General features: G+C 52.7%; 1 protein-coding gene across 8 annotated transcripts in view; it reads left to right on the top strand.

Annotated features, from left to right (window-relative positions):
- MAP4K3 (mitogen-activated protein kinase kinase kinase kinase 3) overlaps positions 1-19,849 on the top strand; it is a 1,115,786-nt gene that overhangs the window by 894,094 nt on the left and 201,843 nt on the right. For all 8 annotated transcript variants that reach the window (XM_085612074.1, XM_085612073.1, XM_085612071.1 and 5 more), the window contains one exon: positions 10,159-10,227. In XM_085612074.1, coding sequence (XP_085468200.1) covers positions 10,159-10,227 — 69 coding nt within the window. The remainder of the gene's footprint in view (positions 1-10,158; positions 10,228-19,849) is intronic.

The raw sequence follows: 19,849 nt of genomic DNA, 5'->3' as shown, positions 1-19,849 counted from the left end.
TTTAATGACGCACTTTCTGACGTCATTTTGGGCACTTGGTCCAGGCCCAACAAAGGGGCTCCTATGGACAGGAACGTGGCCCGCCACCATCGCCCGGCTCTGGGTGAGCCCCTCTTTATCTCGCAACACCCCACTCCTGAGAGCTTGGTTGTCCAAGCCTCTGCTTCCCAAAGCGTGTTCCCTTCCGCACCTCCGGATAGGGAATCCAAGAAGCTGGAACAGCTTGGCAAGAAGCTGTTTTAATCTGCCAGTTTAGGGCTGAGGCCGGAGAACACTGCATGCCTCTTGGGCCGTTATTGCCACTCTCTGTGGGATACGCTTGCGCAGGTGCTGCCCAACTGTCCAGAGGAGGCACAGACAGTACTCTCTCAAGCTATAGCAGCTGGCAGAGACGCAGCAAAGTTCACCATTCGTTGTGAGCTTGATACCGCCGACTCGCTGGGCAGGGCGATTTCCACGATGGTGGCGCTTCAGCGCCACTCCTGGCTGAGGACAACTGGCTTCTCAGGGGATGTCCAGAACACCTTGATGGACATGCCCTTTGATGGCATTCGCCTTTTCGGCAATAAGGTGGATAGTGCGTTGGAGCAGTTTAAGAACTCAGGGGCTACAGCCAAGTCCATGGGCCTGTCGGCCACTCGCCCTCCTCTGCCTTCAGCTTTTCTCTCCTTTCGTGGCCACGGAAGGGGTGCCCCAACAGGTTCGTTCCAGAGCCATAGGCTTGCACAGCAACATTCCCAGCGCGGCCATGGACCTGGGAACTATTGAGGCGGTTCTGGGGGCCAGCGGGTGGGGTCAATCCACCTCCACCCCCGCAGCATCCACTGCAAAGCCTTCCTAGTCCAAACGTTGAGGCCCATTAAAACGCCAGTGGGCGGCAGAATTCCCCATCATCGCCCCCACTGGCGCAACATCATATCTGACAAGTGGGTGCTGCAAATTGTCCGAAGGGACTACTCCCTCCCCTTCGAGACTCCCCCCTCCAGCCATGCCACCTCAATACCACCGCATGTCGGGGGACCATTTTGCGCTTCTTCAGCAGGAAGTCATGGCCCTCTCGGCCAAGGGGGCCATCGAGTACGTCTCTTTGCCAGAAGTAGGTCGTGGTTGTTATTCCCAGTACTTTCGGGTCCCCAAGAAAGACAAGGGTCTGCGTCCTATCTTAGACCTTCAGAACGTCAGTCGCTTCCTCCGGAAGGAGAAGTTCAAGATGCTCACACTTGCTCAGGTCTTATCTGCCCTAGACCCACAAGATTGGATGGTAGCGTTGGACTTGTAGGACGCTTACTTTCATATTCCCGTCCTGCCGGCCCACCGGCGATACCTCCGGTTCATGGTAGGCCACGAGCACTTTCAGTTCACCATGCTCCCTTTTGGCCTTCTCAGCGCCCCTCGGGTGTTCACGAAAGTGATGGTGGTGGTCGCAGCTCATCTGCGCAGATCAGGGGTCCCAGTCTTCTCCCATCTTGATGACTGGTTGTTGAAGGCGGGCTCGCCTCAGGCAGTTGTCTCCCACCTCCAGACTACTGCCGACCTCCTGCATTTGCTGGGGTTCTCCATCAACGTGCCGAAGTCGCACCTGATTCCCTCTCAGAAGCTCCTCTTCATCGGAGCGGTTCTGGATTCGGAGCAGTTTCGGGTTTATCCTCCCGAACACGAGTCCGGGACATTTGGACTATGATTCTGATCTTTTGGCTCTTGTCCTTGGTTTCGGTCAGGATGACTTTGTGGCTGCTGGGCGTCATGGCCTCCTGCATCCTGCTGACCAATCATGCCAGATGGCAAATGCGGCCTCTGCAGTGGGACCTGAAGTTTTAGTGGGCACAGCATCAGGGCAACCTGTCCGAGTACATCCAGATCTCGGAGGGCACTGCACAACAGTTGCAGTGGTAGCTCACGAACCAGCATTGGGTCAGTGGCAGATTACTCTCCCTTCCCCAACTGGAGCACATATTGGTAACGGATATGTCCCTCCTGGGATGGGGCGGCCACATGGAAGAGGGGGAGATCAGAGGCCTCTGGTCTCCTGCGCGGAGTCCAGGCTCCATATCAACCTTCCGGAGTTCCGGGCGATCCTACTTGCACTGAAGGCATTCCATCACTCTGTCAAGGAGAGAGTAGTGCAGGTGTTAACAGACAACACCACCGCCATGTGGTACTGCAACAAGCAAGGCGGTGTGGGGTTGTGGACCCTATGTCAGGAAGCTCTGCGTCTCTGGACATGGCTGTAACGTCAAGGCATTTCCTTGGTGGTTCAACACTTGGCAGATTCTTTGAACGCCAGGGCGGACAAACTCAGCTGGAGGTGCATGATGGATCACGAATGGCGTCTTCACTCGGAGGTGGCGCAAGGTCTCTTTCAACAGTGGGGCGCGCCATGGTTGGATCTATTTGCCACCGAAGAGAACGTGCAATGTCAGCAGTTCTGCGTGTTGGAATTTCCAAGGCGCCACTTGCTCTGCGACGCTTTTCGGCACGAGTGGAGTTGCGGTCTATTGTACGCCTTTCCGCCTATACCACTTCTACCCAGAGTGCTGAAGAAGATCAGGTGCAACCGGTCCCAAGTCATTCTTGTGGCCCCGGACTGGGCACAAAGAGTTTGGTAACCCAAGCTACTCAGTATGCGCGTGGATTCCCCGATCCGGTTGCCTCTTCGGGAGGATCTTCTGTTGCAGCAGCAGGTGACGGTCCTCCACCGAACCTGTCCAGCCTCCACCTCCTTGCATGGAGATTGAGCGGCGACAGTTGATTACATTTGACTTGCCTCCTGAAGTCTTTGATATCATTCTGGCAGCCAGGCGTCCCTCCACTAAATCGGTATACGCCTGCAGGTGGATCAAATTTGTGGCATGGTGCACAGCAAAGGCTGTGGATCCCCTTTCCGCCCTATTTCTGATGTTTTATTGTTCCTCCTTTCTTTGGCCAAGCAGGGCTCTGCTTTGGGCACTCTAAAGGGCTACCTCTAGGCCATTTCAGACTAACTTAGGCTTCCTGATCAGCCTTCTCTTTTCAAGACCCCTGTTGTAAATAGATTTCTTAAGAGCATTACTCATCTGTTTCCACCAATTCCCTTCGTAATGCCTCAGTAGGACTTGAACTTGGTTCTTACCTACCTCATGGGCGCTCCCTTTGAGCCGCTACATAACTGTCGTCTCAGACTTCTCACTTTGAAAACTGCCTTTCTGGTGGCCATCACCTCTGCACGCAGGGTGAGTGAGCTGCAAGTTCTTTCTTCCAAGCCTCCCTTTGTGGCTTTCCATCCAGACAAGGTCGTCCAGAGAACTAGACCTTCCTTTATTCCCAAGGTGGTTACTTCTTTCCACATTGGCCAAACCATCTCTTTGCCCACCTTCTTTCTGCCTCCTCATCCTTCGAAAGAGGTAGAGAGGCTCTACCGTCTGGATCCAAAACGTGGGCTTTCCTTCTACTTGGATCGCACCAAACAATTCCCGGTGGAAACCAGCTCTTTGATGGTTACGTGGGTGCTAAGGAAGGTCGAGCCGTGCACAAACTGACCATCTCCAGGTGGGTCGTTCTGTGCACCAAAGCCTGCTACTCTTTGGCAAAGAAAGAGCCTCCAGTGGGGCTGTGCGCCCATTTCACAAGGGCGACCGCAGCTACTGCTGCTTTGGGACGAGGAATCCCACTACATGACATCTGTCAGGCAGCTACGTGGGCATCGCTACACTCGTTCACTAAACACTACTGCCTAGACAGCCAAGTCCGGAGAGACTGCTTCTTTGGCCGTTCTGTTCTCCAGGACTTTCTGGTGTGAACTTGGTTCGCAGACCCACCTCCGGGGTATGCTGGGGTATCTATTCTAAGGTAAGGAATCTATAACTAACTTTCTTTCAGATGAACAAGTTACTTACTTTTGGTAACGATGTATCTGTAAGAAACCTAGGTTAGCTATAGATTCCTTACCGCCCCACCCATCCTCCCCATTCTGCGAATTGACTTCTAGGGTTAAGGACTTCCTTTCAGGGCCCTAGTTTTGTGCACCAGTGGTCAGTGTCTTGCATTGCTCGGCAATTCTGCCCTGGAAAGTCGTGTACAGAACTGACCTCAGCGTGCAAGGACGGCATCTATGTAGCTACCGCGACGTCATCCTGGCGACCACGATGCCGACGACGAACGCAGATTTGACCGACGCCACCTTCCGACGAGCAGGGGTACTGCTGACGAGACACTTTCCGGATCCAGTCTGACGCCTGGGGTAATTCTAAGGTAAGGAATCTATAACTAACCTATGTTACTTACAGGTATATCGTTACCGAAGGTAAGCAACTTGTTCAACTGATTCTGAGATCACATGCCTAATTCCTTCTGAAGGTGGTGACTCCTTTCCACCTAGTCCAATGTATCACCTTACCTACTTTATTTGCCCCAACTCACCCTTCTAAAGAAGGTCAGATACTCCATGTTCTGGACCTAGAGAGAGCCTTATGGTACTAGAGAGTTCCGGGAGGACTATCCACTGTACAACTGGTATGTTGGGGTGAGGAAAGGAAAGGCTGTGCAAAAAGGGACCATCTCATGATCAGTAGTGCTCTGTATTGAAATCTGCTATGTATTGGCAAAAGCTACCCCCTGAGGCTGTACGTGTTCACTCCACCTGGGCCAAGGCTGCATCCACTGCATTAGTTTCCAGAATCCTTATTGTGGACATCTGTCGGGTAGCAACGTGGGTGTCTTTACACACGTTCACCAAGCACTATTGTTGGATGGTCAGGGTAGTCATGATGGGCACTTTGCCCGTTCGGTCCTACAGGACTTTTTGGTCTAATCCATTTGTAGACCCACCTCCAGGGAGGTATTGCTTGGGTATATAAAAGTTTTTATCTGAAAGAGACTATTAGTTATGGATACCTTACCTTAGAAGTACCCCCAGGCGTCAGACTGTATCCAAGACTTTTTCTTCTGCAGTACCCCTGCATGTCGGTAGGTGGCGTTGGTCGACTCCGCTGCGCGCTGACGTCAATTCTTTCTTTTTCCACACCAGCCAGCGCATATCTGGAGAGAGCGGTACCTCTAGTCACTTTTTGGCTGTCTTTTTTTTTTACGTTTGTCGACATCTTTTCGAGTCGTTCCGACTCCTGGTGCACAGGGATGTCACATCGGCAAACCGTCTTTAAGCCTTGTAGCTCCTGCCACAAGCTGATGACGGTGACTGACCCACATCTAGTGTGCCTCTGGTGCCTGGAGCACGACCACGACCCGAATTTGTGCTCCGACTGCCGGGTCATGTCCCAAAATCTTTGTGGGAGTGGTCCCGAAAGCTTCTGGAGGCCCGACAGTCAGGCTCCATGCGACTGGAGGTCCCGTCATGAGGAAGGACACAGGACCGGTCGTGGAGCCACCACCACCACTCCTCGTTGAAGTCTTCGTCTTTGGGTAAGTCGAAGCACAAAAAGGAGGCAAAGAAGCACCATCGCTCTACTCGATCTCCCCGTCTGTCGGCCGACGCAGGATGTGGAAGGTAGTTGTCCGGCTCCGCCCGCGGAGCCTGTTGTGTCGACTCTGAGTCTCCCTGCCTTCCTGGGAGCTGGAGCACCCCTGCCCAACTTCATTGTTTTACTAATCTGTGCCACTCCATCTTTGGGCAGCCCGACTCCGCCGAGCGCCTTCGGGCCCGGTGGACTTGACTGGGGGTTCTAGACCTTCGATGGTGACCTTACGACACCTCCTCTGGCGCCGAATCCATTGGCGACACCTCTGCCCCCTTTGACACCGATTGTGCCCCCAACCAACGTTGACCCCAGCCTACCCCTCGACATGGACATGGATCAGGACCGGAGCCGACCGACGTCGGTACCTGCGCCGACCGGTACTTGTGTACCTCTGTTCTTTCCTGCTGTTCCCTATCTCCCTGAGTGGCTACTAGAGGAGGGTGAGGAGGACCTGTAGGGGGTCTGTGAACCCTCTGGCAGACCAGTTGGAAGAACCGGACTGGAGAAAGGAGTTTGGTGAAGCTAATGGCCTGGACACTTCTCCAGACCTTAGCATTCTTTCTCCCCCTACCGTGGCTACGGAGGAGGGTGCCTCTTACGCTGTGGTGTTGCGTAGGGCTGCTGAGGTCTTGAACCTTGAGCTTCCTAGGTGGCGGTCAGGACTAACCTCCAGACCGAGGTGCTCAACCAGCAGCGGCCTCTTCGGAGCCCCTGCTGCCGTTCAATGAGGACCTCACGTACTTCGTTCTGGGCACTTGGTTGAAGCTCAGCACAGGGGCTCCTGTGGATAGGATGATTGCCCGACGCCACTGCCCGGCCTATCTCATTTTCATTTTCCTCTCCTAACACCCTTACCCCGAGAGCTTGGTGGTCCAAGCCTTGACTTCCAAGGGCGCATTTCCTACCACTCAACTGCATGTCTCTTGGGCCGTTAAACCCACTCTGTGTGGGACACAGTTGCGCAGGTGCTGCCTCCATGTCCAGAAGGAGCATGTTTTGGATCCAGACGGTGGAACCTCTCCGCCTCTTTAGAAGGATGCGGGACAGGAAGAAGGTTGGCAAAGTGATGGTCTGTTCGAAGAGGCTGCTGCCGGTTATAGCACCTCGGTCAGGAGGTTAATCCTGACTGCCACCGTAGGAAGCTCGAGGTTTAAGGCCTTGGCCGCCCTACGCAACACCACTGCGTAAGAAGTGCACCCTCCTCTGTAGCCATGGTTTAGGGAGAAAGCATGCCAAGGTCTGGGGGGGTGTCCAGACCACGGGCATCACCCAACTCCTCTCTGCAGTCTGGTTCCTCTAACTGATCTGCAAGAGGGTCCACAGACCCCTCCCAGTCCTCTTCACCCTCTCCTGGTAGCCACTCTGGGCAGTAGGAAACATCAGGGGTGAACAGGGGTACAAAAGTAAGCGCGGACGAGCACCTCACGAATGGCGTCATCGGAGGTGGCGCAAGGTCTCTTTCAGCAGTGGGGAGAGCCTTGGTTAGATCTATCACCACCGACGAGAACGCGCAATGTCAGCAATTCTGCGCGTTGGAATTTCCAAGGCAGCACTCGCTCGGCGACGCTTTTCGTCGTGAGTGGAGTTGCAGTTTCCTGTACACCTTTCCGCCTATACCACTTCTGCCCAGAGTGCTGAAAAAGATCAGGCGCGACCGGGCCCAAGTCATTCTTGTGGCTCCGGATTGGGCATGAAGTGTCTGGTATCCCGAGCTATTACACATGGTCATCGATCCTCCGATCCGACTGCTTCTTCGGGAGGATCTTCTGTCGCAGCAGAAGGGGACGGTCCTCCACCCAAGCCTGTCCAGCCTCCACCTTCTGGCGTAGAGATTGAGCAGCGACAGTTGACAGCTTTGGACCTTCTTACCGAAGTCTGTGATGTTATCTTGGTAGCCAGGTATCCTTCCACTAAGATGGTATACGCTTGCAGATGGAACAAATTTGTGGCATGGTGCTCAGCAAAGGCTGTAGATCCCCTTTCCCCCCCTCTTTATGAGGTTCTTTTGTTCCTCCTTTCTTGGGCCCAGCAGGGCTCTGCTCTGGGCACTTTTAAGGGCTACCTTTCGGCCATTTTAGCCTTTCTTAGGCTTACTGATCAGCCTTCTCTTTTCAAGTCCTGTTCCCTTTGCTTCTTTAAGGGCATTACTCTTCTTTTTCCTCCTGTTCCCTTCGTAATGCCCCAGTGGGACTTCAACTTGGTTGTAACGTATTTTATGTGCGCTCCCTTTCAGCCGCTACATAACTGTCCTCTCAGGCTTCTGACTTTAAAAACTGCCTTTCTCGTGGCCATCACCTCTGCTGAGTGAGCTGAGGGTGAGTAGGCTCCAGGTATTTCTTATAAACCTCCTTTTCTGGCTGTTCATCCGGAAAAGGTTGTCCTTCGAACTCGTCCTTCCTTCCTTCCCAAAGTGGTTACTTCTTTCCACATTGGACAGACCATCCCTTTGCCCACCTTCTTTCCACCTCCGCATCCTTCCAAAGAGGAAGAGAGGCTCCATCGTCTAGATCCAAAACGTACGCTGTCATTTTATTTGGATCGCACAAAGCAATTCCGGGTGGATGACTAGCTCTTAGTTGGCTACGTGGTTGCCGAAAAAGGTTGGGCCGTGCATCAAAGCTTTCTATTCCTTGGCAAAGAAGGAGCCTCCAGTGGGGGTATGCGCCCATTCCACCAGGGCGACGGCAGCTACCACTGCTTTGGGATGTGGAGGCCCCCTTAATGGTGTGAACTTGGTTTGCACACCCACCTCCGGGGTTTGTATTGCTGGGGTATCTATTCTAAGGTAAGGAATCCATAACTAATTGTCTCTTTCAGATAAACCAGTTACTTACCTTCGGTAACGATATATCTGTAAGAGACATAGCTTAGTTATAGATTCCTTACCACCCCACCCATATTCCCCATTCTGCGAACTGACCTTGCTGGGCCTTAGTTTTGTGCACCAGTGGTCAGTGTCTTGCATGGCTCTGCGCTTCTGGAGTGGAAAGTCATGTACAGAACTGACACCAGCATGATAGGGCGGCGTCTATGTAGCAACAGCAATGTCATACCGCGACGCCAACAACGAAGGCATAACCGACCAATGCCCCCTTTCGACGCGCAGGGGTACTGCTGACGAAAAAACTTTCCGGGTCCAGTCTGACGCCTGAGGGTAATGGAAAGGAATCTATAACCTATCTATGGCTCTTACACATATATCGTTACCGAAGGTAAGTAACTTGTTCATCAAAATATTCCTTGCTTTGGCGAAGAAGGAGCCTCCTGTGAGGTTTTGTGCTCATTCCACCAGAGCAACTGCGTCAACAACGGCATTAGGATGTGGAGTTCCATTCCTTGACCTCTGTCAGGCAGCAACATGGGCATCCTTGCACATATTTACCGGACACTACTGCCTGGACAGGCAAGTCCGAAGGGATGGGTACTCTTCCCGTTCGGCCCTCCAGGACTTTCTGGAATTATCTTGGTTCGCAGACCCTCCGGGGATGGTATTGCTGGGGTATCCATTCTAAGGTAAGGAATCTACAACTAACTCTTTCTATCAGATGAACAAGTTACTTAACTTCCGTAACAACGTATCTGGTAGAGACCTATGTTAGTTGTAGATTCCTTACCACCTCACCCATCCTCCCCAATCTGCAAACTGATTTCTAGGGATAGAGACTCCCCTAAAGGGCCCTAGTTTTGTCACAACAGTGGTCAGTGTCTTTCATGGCTCTGCGCGTCTGGCGTGGAAAGTATTGTCAAGGACTGACATCCACACGCATGGGCGGCATCTGTGTAGGTCCCGCACCGTCATCCCGACGCCAAGGATGGACGTGGAGCTGACCCACGCCACCTAACAACGTGCAGGGGTACTGCTGAAGAAAAATCTCCGAATTCAGACGACAGACAATTAACATATGTCTCTACCAGATACATTGTTACCGAAGGTAAATAACTTGTTCTTTACGTTGACTCTAGCTACAGTCATTTATATAACAAATAATTTATCATCCCTACAGGTCATGGTAGCACCATCACGGACGGTTATATTGGAAAAATGTGACTAAATAATTTAAATATCAATAGCAGAACCGAAGATTTGGGCATGTTAAAATCATGCAAGTATTCTGAATATACCTTTGATTCTTATTCCACATGCAACTCAGGGCTATCGTTCATCAACTTTGGTTTCATCTTGTACACTCAAGCTTTTTACATTTTTGCTTGTTTTATATTCTGTTAGCCCGTTTCGCGGGAGCATGGAACTTGAATTGTTCAGCCACAAAAGCTTGCCACCTCCACAATTACAAGAATGAAACTATTGAACACATTGTATGTATTTGCCCGGCCCTTTTGAGTTGCAAAAAAAGTATCTGAAGCCTTTGTTTATTGCCAGCAAGATACAAATGTTCTGCTTTTTAGCACATAATTGTCAAGCAATAGGAAGAATAACAACATTGATAGACTTGACTTACTACCTTTTATACCAGACTAGTTGTAAGAATGTCTGCGAATGTTAAACTCTGAAATTTTAAATTGTCTTTTTTTCTTTTGGTGGCAGTCAATTTACTGTCTAGCTGCTTTTTATTACTTTTAGCTATTTATTGTACAGCTGTTTTATTACTTTTAATTCAATAAACTCCTATTCATAATAAAAACATTTTATATTAATAGTTTTCTCCTCAACCCTTGAAGTAATTAATTTTTTTTTTTTGTTATTTAGAGACTCCTCAAACGAATGTTATACATGTTACACAGCTGGAAAGAGACACCATACTGGTTTGCTTGGATCGTAAGTCACTTTTATAAGATGTATCCTTTTTTTCAGATACCTATATCGGTTCTCCAACGTCGAGTACTGGCCCTTTCATTAATAAATTAAATTCCAGAATCTTGTCAACTAATGATGGAATGTCCGCTGGAATTTTAAGGTTTTACGTTTCCCAATATGCAAGCTTTCAGATTTGCTCCTTCACCCAATTTTTCTGGCAAATCAGCCTTTTTGTTTTTTCTTTTTTTAGTATATCATAAACAACAATAGTGAGTTTCAGGTCAGCCCCCTTCAGCCAACCAACAGCCCCTATGGCTCAGGAATCTCCAGCAGCTAACTGGCGACATTGCCGGTCACATCTTGAATCACCCCTCTGGTGTGTTCTAGTCTCATGTCCTTACTCTTGGCTATTTGGTTTTATGCTATCCTCTTCCATTGAAATGTGTCAGGAATTTGGATGTATTAAATAGTGTGGTCGTGCAAGCACACTGTGCAATACATTTACCAATCCATTTAAGACCAGTAGGTTTCATTTGTTAAATCCTCTAGCTCAACCTTGGGTTACTGTGGCTCTGAGCAGCAAGACTTACATAATGGAACATTTGTAAAGCATTTCAACAGCAACAAAACAGTTGAAGTGCACGACACTGAAGAAATTTAAAATAGATTTATAAAAATAGACTGTATGTTTGAATAATTTTAGACACCACAACGAAAAAGATCCAGTATAGGGTTCCAGAGATATAGATTTTACAAGGTACAGTAAATATGCACTTTTTACTCAACTGCAAAAAAGCATTGGCATATCCAACAAGTTTGCCACTTCGAAACTTTTTGAGCAAAGACCTTTGGCTAGTTGTATTGGAGGTGACCTTACTTTGGGTGACCAACTCTGACAGGGAGGCAGTCAGGGGGACCAGTTAAGCCCTCAGAAACAGATACATCTGAAAGAAACACGTTAGTGTTAGATTCCTTACCTTAGAATATCCCCAGGTGTCAGACTGGATCCGGAAACTTTTCGCTAGCAGTACCTCTGCGTGTCAGTATGTTGCGTCGTGCGGCTCCGCGTCCGTCACTGGCGTCGTATGCGCCGAGATGACGTCACGGAGACTACTTAGGTGCCACCCATGCGCGCTGACATCTGAAAGAAACACGTTAGTTAGATTCCTTACCTTAGAATATCCCCAGGCATCAGGCTGGATCCGGAAAGATTTTTCATCAGTCGTGTCGGTAGGTGTCGTCTGTGATTTCGCGTCCGTCTGCGTCGTGATCGCCGGGATGACGTCGTTGGAGTACTTAGACGCCGCCATCACGCCCTGCATCAGTTCTTCTTTTTTCCGCGCCTGTAAGCGCAGATCCGGAAAGAGCGTACCCTTAGTCATTTTTTGACTAACTTTTTGGACATTTTTGTCTATCTTTTTCGAGTCGACTTCGACTCCTGGTGCCGGTAGGGATGCCGGGTTCAAGCCGTGTGACGTCTGTCACCGACTGATGTCGGTTACCGACCCCCACCATCGGTGTCTCTACTGTCTTGGGGGCCAACCACGATGACAAGTCGTGCCCCGACTGCCGGGCCGTGACCTCGAAGGCTGGGCTGGAGCGGTCCCGCAAGCTCCTCGAGATCCGGCAGTCGGCGCCGCTCGAGGTCCCGGTCGAGGAGGAAGTCGAGGGACCGGTCGCGGAGCCGCAGTCATCACCGCTCATCGGGCTCCAAGTCCTCGCACTCAGGTAAGTCGAGGCATGGTAAAAAGAAGTCGAAGAAGCGACATCGCTCTTCTGACTCCCCTCACTGGTCGCGCGACTCGGCCGAGGGTTCGGGTGGCACCACCCGCGAGGCTCCGCCGGAGCCCCATCCGGCCCCACACCCTCCGGTCCCTGGGTCTCATGCGACTCCGGGCGAGATTTGAGACTTCCTTGTGGCCATGAGGAGTCTCTTTCCTCCGTCAAGGCCTGCCGGCGCGCCTCCGGGTCCCGCAGTTCCGACTGGGGATCCTAGCGAGCTGGCGGCTTCGGCGCCGTCGTCGACTTCGGTCCCGACGCCGCAGGTCCCCGTGGGATCCAGGCCTGGATCCCGGTCAACGCCAGTTGACCTCACGACTCCTCCGCTGGTTCCGACCCCCATGGTGCCGCTCCCGGCACCGTCCTCGGACTACGCCGTCCCTAGTTTCAGACCCAGTCCGGGTCCGGCGTCGGAAAGGCGCCGCTCGGCGCCGTCTCCGGCGTCAATTGGTGAGCATTTCATCTATGACCCGGCTCCGTCCTTTCTGCCTGTTTACCAGGAGACGGACGAGGGGGAGGACTGGGAGGGGTCTGAGGACCCTCTGGCACAGCAGTGCCAGTTAAGTCAGGACTGGGCAGACGAGCTGGGGAATGCCAGTGGTCTAGACACTTTGCCTGGGTTTCATCTCTCCTCCTTCCGTGGCTACGGAGGAGGGTGCGACTTATGCTGTGGTGCTGCGCAGGGCTCTTCGGAGCCTCTGCTGCAGTTTGATGAGTCCCTTACCGACGTTCTGATGGGCACTTGGTCCAAGCCCCCCACAGTCTCTCCTGTGGATCGGAACGTGGCCCGGCGCCACCGCCCAGCTCCGGGCGACCCCAGCTTTCTGTCTTTACACCCCACCCCTGAGAGTCTGGTTATCCAGGCCTCCACGTCCCAAACCACCTTTCCGTCCGCATCTCCGGATCGGGAATCCAAAAGGTTGGAGCAGTTTGGCAAGAAACTGTTTTCCTTCCTCAGTCTGAGGTTGCGGTCCATTAATACCGCGTGCCTTTTGGACCGTTACACCCACTCTTTGTGGGAAACGGTGGTGGACGTGCTGCCCCAGTGTCCAGAGGAAGCCAGGACAAGGCTCGCCCAGGCTCTTTCTGAGAGGTGTGATGCAGCACGGTATTCCATCCGATGTGGACTTGACACCACGGACTCACTGGGTAGAGTGATTGCAACGACGGTGGCAATTCGTCGTCACTCCTGGCTGAGGTCCACGAACTTTTCAGGTGATATTCAGAGCACCCTCATGGACATGCCCTTTGATGGCTGTCGCCATTTTGGCAACAAAGCGGATAGCGCGCTGGAGCACTTTAAGGACTCCAGGGCTACAGCCAAGTGCTTGGGCCTCTCGGCCCAGCGCCAGCAAACTTGTGCTTTTCGCCCCTTTCGTGGCACGTTCGTCCAGCCACAGTCCGCAGAACCAGCCTCAACGCGGTTGCGGACGTGGATTCCGCCGTGGCGGAGCAGGGAGGGACAGAGAGCCGGTCAGTCCACATCTGCTCCCGCAGCATCTGCCTCAAAGCCTTCCTAGTCCGAGCTTTCAGGCCCATTCCACGCCAGTGGGAGGCAGAGTTCGCCATCACCTGCTCCACTGGCGTACCATCACTTCGGACAGGTGGGTGCTGCAAATTGTCCAAAGGGGCTACTCCCTCCCCTTCGAGGCGACCCCTCCAGCCATGCCACCGCAGTACCACCGCATGTCGGGGGATCACTTGCAACTTCTGCTGGAGGAAGTTATGGCCCGCTTGGCCAAGGGGGCCATCGAGCACGTTCCTGGCCCAGAAGTAGGACGGGGTTGTTACTCCCACTACTTTCTGGTTCGCAAAAAGGGCAAAGGGGGCCTTCGCTCTATCTTGGACCTCAGGAGCGTCAACGCCTTCCTCCGGAAGGAGAAGTTCAAGATGCTGACTTTAGCTCAGGTTCTGGCTGCCCTAGACCCTGGAGACTGGATGGTAGCGTTAGACTTGCAGTACGCTTATTTCCACATCCCCGTCCTGCCGGCCCACCGGCGTTACCTGCGGTTCATGGTAGGCCACGAGCACTTTCAGTTTACCGTGCTCCCCTTTGGCCTTACCAGCGCCCCTCGGGTGTTCACGAAAGTGATGGCGGTGGTCACAGCTCATCTGCACAGATCGGGGGTCTCAGTCTTCCCCTATCTAGACGACTGGTTGTTGAAGGCGAGCTTGCCCCTAACGGTCGTCTCCCACCTCCATACTACGGCCAACCTCCTGCATTTGCTGGGGTTTTCCATCAATGTGCCGAAGTCGCACCTGAATCCCTTTCAGAAGCTCCAATTCATCTGAGCGGTTCTGGATTCGGCGCAGTTTCGTGTCTATCCTCCCGAACAGCGGATCCGGGATAGTCAGGCTATGATTCCGATATTTCAGCCTCTATCCCGAGTTTGTCAGGATGACCCTCTGGCTCCTCGGCCTGATGGCCTCCTGCATCCTGTTAGTGCAGCATGCCAGATGGCATATGCGGGCTCTGCAGTGGGACCTGAAGTTTCAGTGGGCACAGCAGCAGGGCAACCTGTCCGATCACGTCCAGATCTCGGAGGGCACTGCTTGTCACTTGCAGTGGTGGCTCACGGTCAATGGAAGATCCCTCTCCCTTCCCCAACCGGAGTTCACAGTGGTGGCGGATGCGTCCCTCCTGGGATGGGGTGGCCACATGGGAGAGGCGGAGATCAGGGGCCTCTGGTCTCCGGGGGAATCCCGGCTCCATATCAACCTTCTGGAGCTGCGGGCGATCCGACTTGCTCTCTTCCCTCTGTCCGGGGACACGTAGTGTTCACAGACAACACTACCGCCATGTGGTATTGCAACAAACAGGGCGGGGTGGGGTCGTGGACCCTATGTCAGGAGGCTCTGCGCCGCTGGACATGGCTGGAACATCGGGGCATGTCTCTGGTGGTTCAACACCTGGCAGGCTCCCTGAACACCAGGGTGGACGAACTCAGCCGCAGGTGCATGTTGGATCACGAATGGCATCTGACCTCGGACGTGGTGCAAGGTCTCTTTTTGCAGTGGGGAGAGCCTTGGTTAGATCTATTTGCCACCGAAGAGAACGTGCAATGTCATCTATTCTGCGCGTTGGAATTTCCAAGGCGGCAATCACTTGGAGACACTTTTCGTCGCATGTGGAGTTGCGGTCTGTTGTACGCCTCTCTGCCTATACCACTTCTGCCCAGAGTGCTGAAGAAGATCAGGTGCAACCGGGCCCAAGTCATTCTTGTGGCTCCGGATTGGGCAAGACGAGTATGGTATCCCGAGCTCCTCAGTCTGGCAATCTGTGCTCCGATCCGACTGCCTCTTCGGGAGGATCTTCTATCGCAGCAGCAGGGGACGGTCCTTCACCCGAACCTGTTCAGCCTCCACCTCCATGCGTGGAGATTGCGCGCCGATAGTTGACTGCTTTTCACCTTCCTGCCGAAGTCTGTGATGTTATCTTGGCATCTAGGCGTCCTTCCGCTAAAACGGTATACGCCTGCAGGTGGAATACATTTGTGGCATGGTGCACAGCGAAGGTAGTGGATCCCCTTTCTGCCCCTCTTTCAGAAGTTCTTCTGTTCCTCCTTTCTCTGGCCCAGCAGGGCTCTGCTCTGTGCACTATCAAGGGCTATGTCTCGGCCATTTCTGCCTTTTTAAGGCTTCCAGATCAGCCTTCTCTTTTCAAGTCCCCTGTTAGTCGTTTCTTGAAAGGCATCACACACATGTTCCCTCCGGTCCCCTTTATAATGCCTCAATGGGACTTGAATCTTGTGTTGACTTATTTGATGTGCGCTCCCTTTGAGCCGCTTCACAACTGTCCTTTACGTCTTCTCACCTTAAAGACTGCTTTCCTGGTTGCTATCACCTCTGCCAGAAGAGTGAGTGAGCTCCAGGTTCTTTCTTCTAAACCTCCTTTCCTTTCTGTCCATCCGGACAAGGTGGTGTTAAGGACCCGTCCTACTTTTCTGCCCAAGGTTGTCACTTCCTTCCACATCGGGCAGACCATCACTTTGCCCACCTTCTTTCCGCCTCCGCATCCTTCGAAAGAGGAAGAGAGGCTCAAAACGTGCGCGCTCGTTCTATCTGAAGCGCACACAACAGTTCCGGGTGGATGATCAACTCTTAGTTGGCTACGTGGGCGCCAAGAAAGTTCGGGCTGTACACAAACGAATCATCTCTCGGTGGGTCTTTCTGTGTATTAAAGCCTGTTAGTCCTTGGCTAAAAAGCAGCCTCCTGAGGGGCTGTGTGCCCATTCTACTCGGGCGACAGCAGCCACTACCGCTCTGGGACAGGGAGTCCCTTTGCAGGATATGTCAGGCAGCTACGTGGTCCTCGCTGCATACCTTTATCAAGCATTATTGCCTTGACAGCCAAGTCCGGAGAGGCAGCTTCTTTGGCCGTTCTGTTCTCCAGGATTTTCTGGTGTGATCTTAGTTCGCAGACCCACCACCGGGGTTGGTATTGCTGGGGTATCTATTCTAAGGTAAGGAATCTAACTAACGTGTTTCTTCCAGATGAACAAGTTACTTACCTTCGGTAACAATATATCTGTAAGAAACATTAGTTAGATTCCTTACCACCCCACCCATCAGAGGGGGTCATGGATGCTATTCAACTGGCTTAGCCAGTTAGATGCTTGCAGGGGGTCAAGATTCAACATGGCAGAATCAAGCGACCACCTGAAGTGCTCTGGGCTACTCCCTAGGGAGGAACCGGACAGTCGGGTGGACGCTCCACTGTCCTTTGTGTAGATTCACACCAGAGCTAGAGCCAAGAGCTCCTGAACTGGGCAAAACTGGTTTATGCAAGCAGCACACCACATGTGCCCCCACCCTACCTAATTCTAATGGAAAGGTGGTCACACCTCTTCCTTCACAGGAAATCCTTTGTTCAGCTTCCCTTGCCCGAGTTAAACTAATCAGTAGGGGGGCAGGACACTGACTAGGGTTGGCAGCAGAGCAGGATGGCAGACCCTGTGACGCTACACAGGTAGGTATTGCAGGGTCCTCTAAGGAGCTGCCCAGTAAATACATGGTATCATGCAACTAACACTGGAATTGGTGGTGTTGCGTGATTCCAACATGTTTGATCCCAAACATGACTAGGTTTGGAGCAGCCATTATGTAGTTGGACATTTGAAAGAGACAGTTGTATATTTCTTACCTTCAAATTTCCCCCAAACGTCAGTCTGGATCCGAAATTTTTTCTTTAGCAGTATCCCTGCGCGTCGGTAGGTGGAGTCGGACGACTCCGTTATCGGCATTGTGGTTGCTGGGATCATGTAGCTCTGCCTACTTAAACGCTGCCCCTGTACGCTGATGTCAGTTCTTTCTTTTTCTGCTCCAGCCTAGCGCAGATCCAGAGAGCTACCCCTTAGCCATTTTGTGGCTAGCCTTTTTGCGACTTTTGTCATCATCTTTTTTCGAGTCTATCGACTCTTGGTGCACAAGGGATGCCCCAACATCGGACTGGTTTCAAGCCCTACGGGTTCTGCCACAAGATGATGTCGGTGACGGACCCGCACCTTATGTGTTTATGGTGTCTGGAGGGCAACCACGACCAGAAGTTGTGCTCCAGCTTCCGGGCCATGCACCGAAGACTATGCGGGAGCTGTACCGAAAGTTGTTGGAGGCCCGGTGGTCGGCTCCGTGTCGTTCCAGGTCTCATTCGGTGAGGAAGGTCTCGAGACCATTCACGGAGCCCCCGCTCATCATCGCACTTTAAGTCATTGAGGTCATCGGGTAGGTCCAAACACAAAAGAAGGTGAAGAAGCACAGTCGCTCTTCACCTTCTCCCTGTCGGTCAGCTGACGCGATGTGGGGCTCGGAGCTCCGTCGCTCAAAGGCTCCGTCTTCGGTGCCTCTTTCAGGGACGACTCCGTGCCTCCCACCTTTTCTGGTATCTGGAGCGTTCCCTGCCCAACTTAGGCAATTCTATGAGGCCTTGCACCTTGTCTTTGGGCCCCACGGAGCAAGTCCTTGTCCTGGGCCTCCGATGCCGGCGGCTCCGGTCCTGGCGCCGGTGGACCCCCGCAGATCCCGGCCTGGATACGGATCGATGTCTATCGATCTTACACAACCTTCCGCGGCACCGCTCCAGTCAATGATGTCCCTGGCACCCGCCGTGCCCCTGGCCGATGCCGTCCCCTTCCTCATCCCCCGAGTTGGAGCTGAACCTGGACTCTTTAACTGACCAGCTGGAAGAACCGGACTGGGGAGAGTACCTGGGTGATGCCAGTGGTCTGGACACCTCTCCAGACACTGGCTTGCTTTCTCCCCCTACCGTGGCTACAGAGGAGAGAGCGTCCTATGCTGTGGTGGTGAGAAGGGCAGCCGAGGCTTCTTTCGGTGGCAGTCAGAACTGATCTCCCGATAAAGGTGCTTCAGCCTGTGCCTTCTCTTCTGAACCCCCTATTGCTGTTCAATGAAACCTTCACTGATGTCCTCCTGGGCACATGGTCCAAGCCCAGCACAAGGCCTCCTGTGGAGAGGACAATTTCCGCTGCCATCGCCCTGGGCAACCAAGTGATCTTGACCCAACACCCTTCCCCTGATAGCTTGGTGGTCCATATGCAGGCTCTGCATTAGGACATGAAGTTCCAGTGGGCATAGCATCAGGGGAATCTCTCCGACTACGTTCATATCTCAGAGGGAACTGCACAACAACTGCAGTGGTGGCTAACAAGCCAAGCTTGGGTCAGAGGGTGATCCCTCTCCCTACCCCAAACAGATCTAATAGTGGTGATAGATGCGTCACTCCTGGGATGGGGCGGCCATCTGGGAGGGGAGGAGATCAGAGGCGTCTGGTCTCCGGTAGACTTTGGTCTCCATATCAACCTGCTGGAGCTCCAGGCGATCCGACTGGCACTGAAGGCATTTCTTCCCTCTCTCAATGGGAAAGTTTTGCAGGTTTGCAGGTGTTCACAGACAACACCACCGCCCAGTCGTACTGCAAGAAACAGGGCGAGAGGGGTCGTGGACCCTTTGTCAGGAGGCTCTTCGCCTCTGGACATGGCTGAAACATCAGGGCATGAACCTGTTGGTTCAACACCTGGCGGGTTCTCTGAACGCAAGTGCGGCCGAACTCAGTCGTCGGTGCTTGGTGGATCACGAATGGCGTCTTCACTCTGAGGTGGTGCAAGGTCTCTTTCAGCGGTGGGGAGAGCTTTGGCTAGATCTGTTCGCCACCTAAGAGAATGTGCAAGATAGCACTTGCTCGGCTACGCTTTTCGTCAGGAATGGAACTGCGGCCTCCTGTATGCCTTTCTGCCTGTACCACTTCTACCCTGAGTGCTCAGGAAGATCAAGCGCGACTGGGTCCGCATTTTTCTTGTGGCTCTGGACTGGGCACGAAGAGTCTGGTACCCCGAGCTTCTGAGCATGGCCATCGATCCTCCAATCAGACTGCCCCTTCGGGAGGATCTTCTGTCACAGCAGTAGTGGACGGTTCTCCACCCAAACCTGCCCAGTCTCCACTTTCTTGCGTGGAGATTGAGCGGCGATAGTTGACAGCTTTCGACCTTCCGCCAGAAGTGTGTAATGTCATCTTGGCAACCAGGCGTTCCTCCGCTAAATCGATATACACCTGTAGATGGAACAAGTTTGTGGCATGGTGCACAGCAAAGGCTGTGGATCCCCTTTCAGCCCCTCTTTCAGAGATAGTTTTGTATATACTTTCTTTGGCCCAGCATGACTCTGCTCGGGGCACTCTCAAAGGTTATCTCTGCTTTCTTTCGGCTGCCAGATCAGCAATCCTTATTCAAGTCCCCTATTGTTAATAGGTTCTTTAAGGGCATTACTCATCTGTTTTCTCCATCTCCTTTCATAATGCCCCAGTAGGACTTGATCCTTGTTCTCACATGTCTTATGTGTGCTCCCTTTGAGC

This window comes from Triturus cristatus, chromosome 6 (genome assembly GCF_964204655.1).
Source record: "Triturus cristatus chromosome 6, aTriCri1.1, whole genome shotgun sequence".
NCBI classification, from domain to species: domain Eukaryota; kingdom Metazoa; phylum Chordata; class Amphibia; order Caudata; family Salamandridae; genus Triturus; species Triturus cristatus.
Note: the sequence above shows the minus strand (reverse complement) of the source record. Positions and strands in the feature narration are given on the sequence as shown.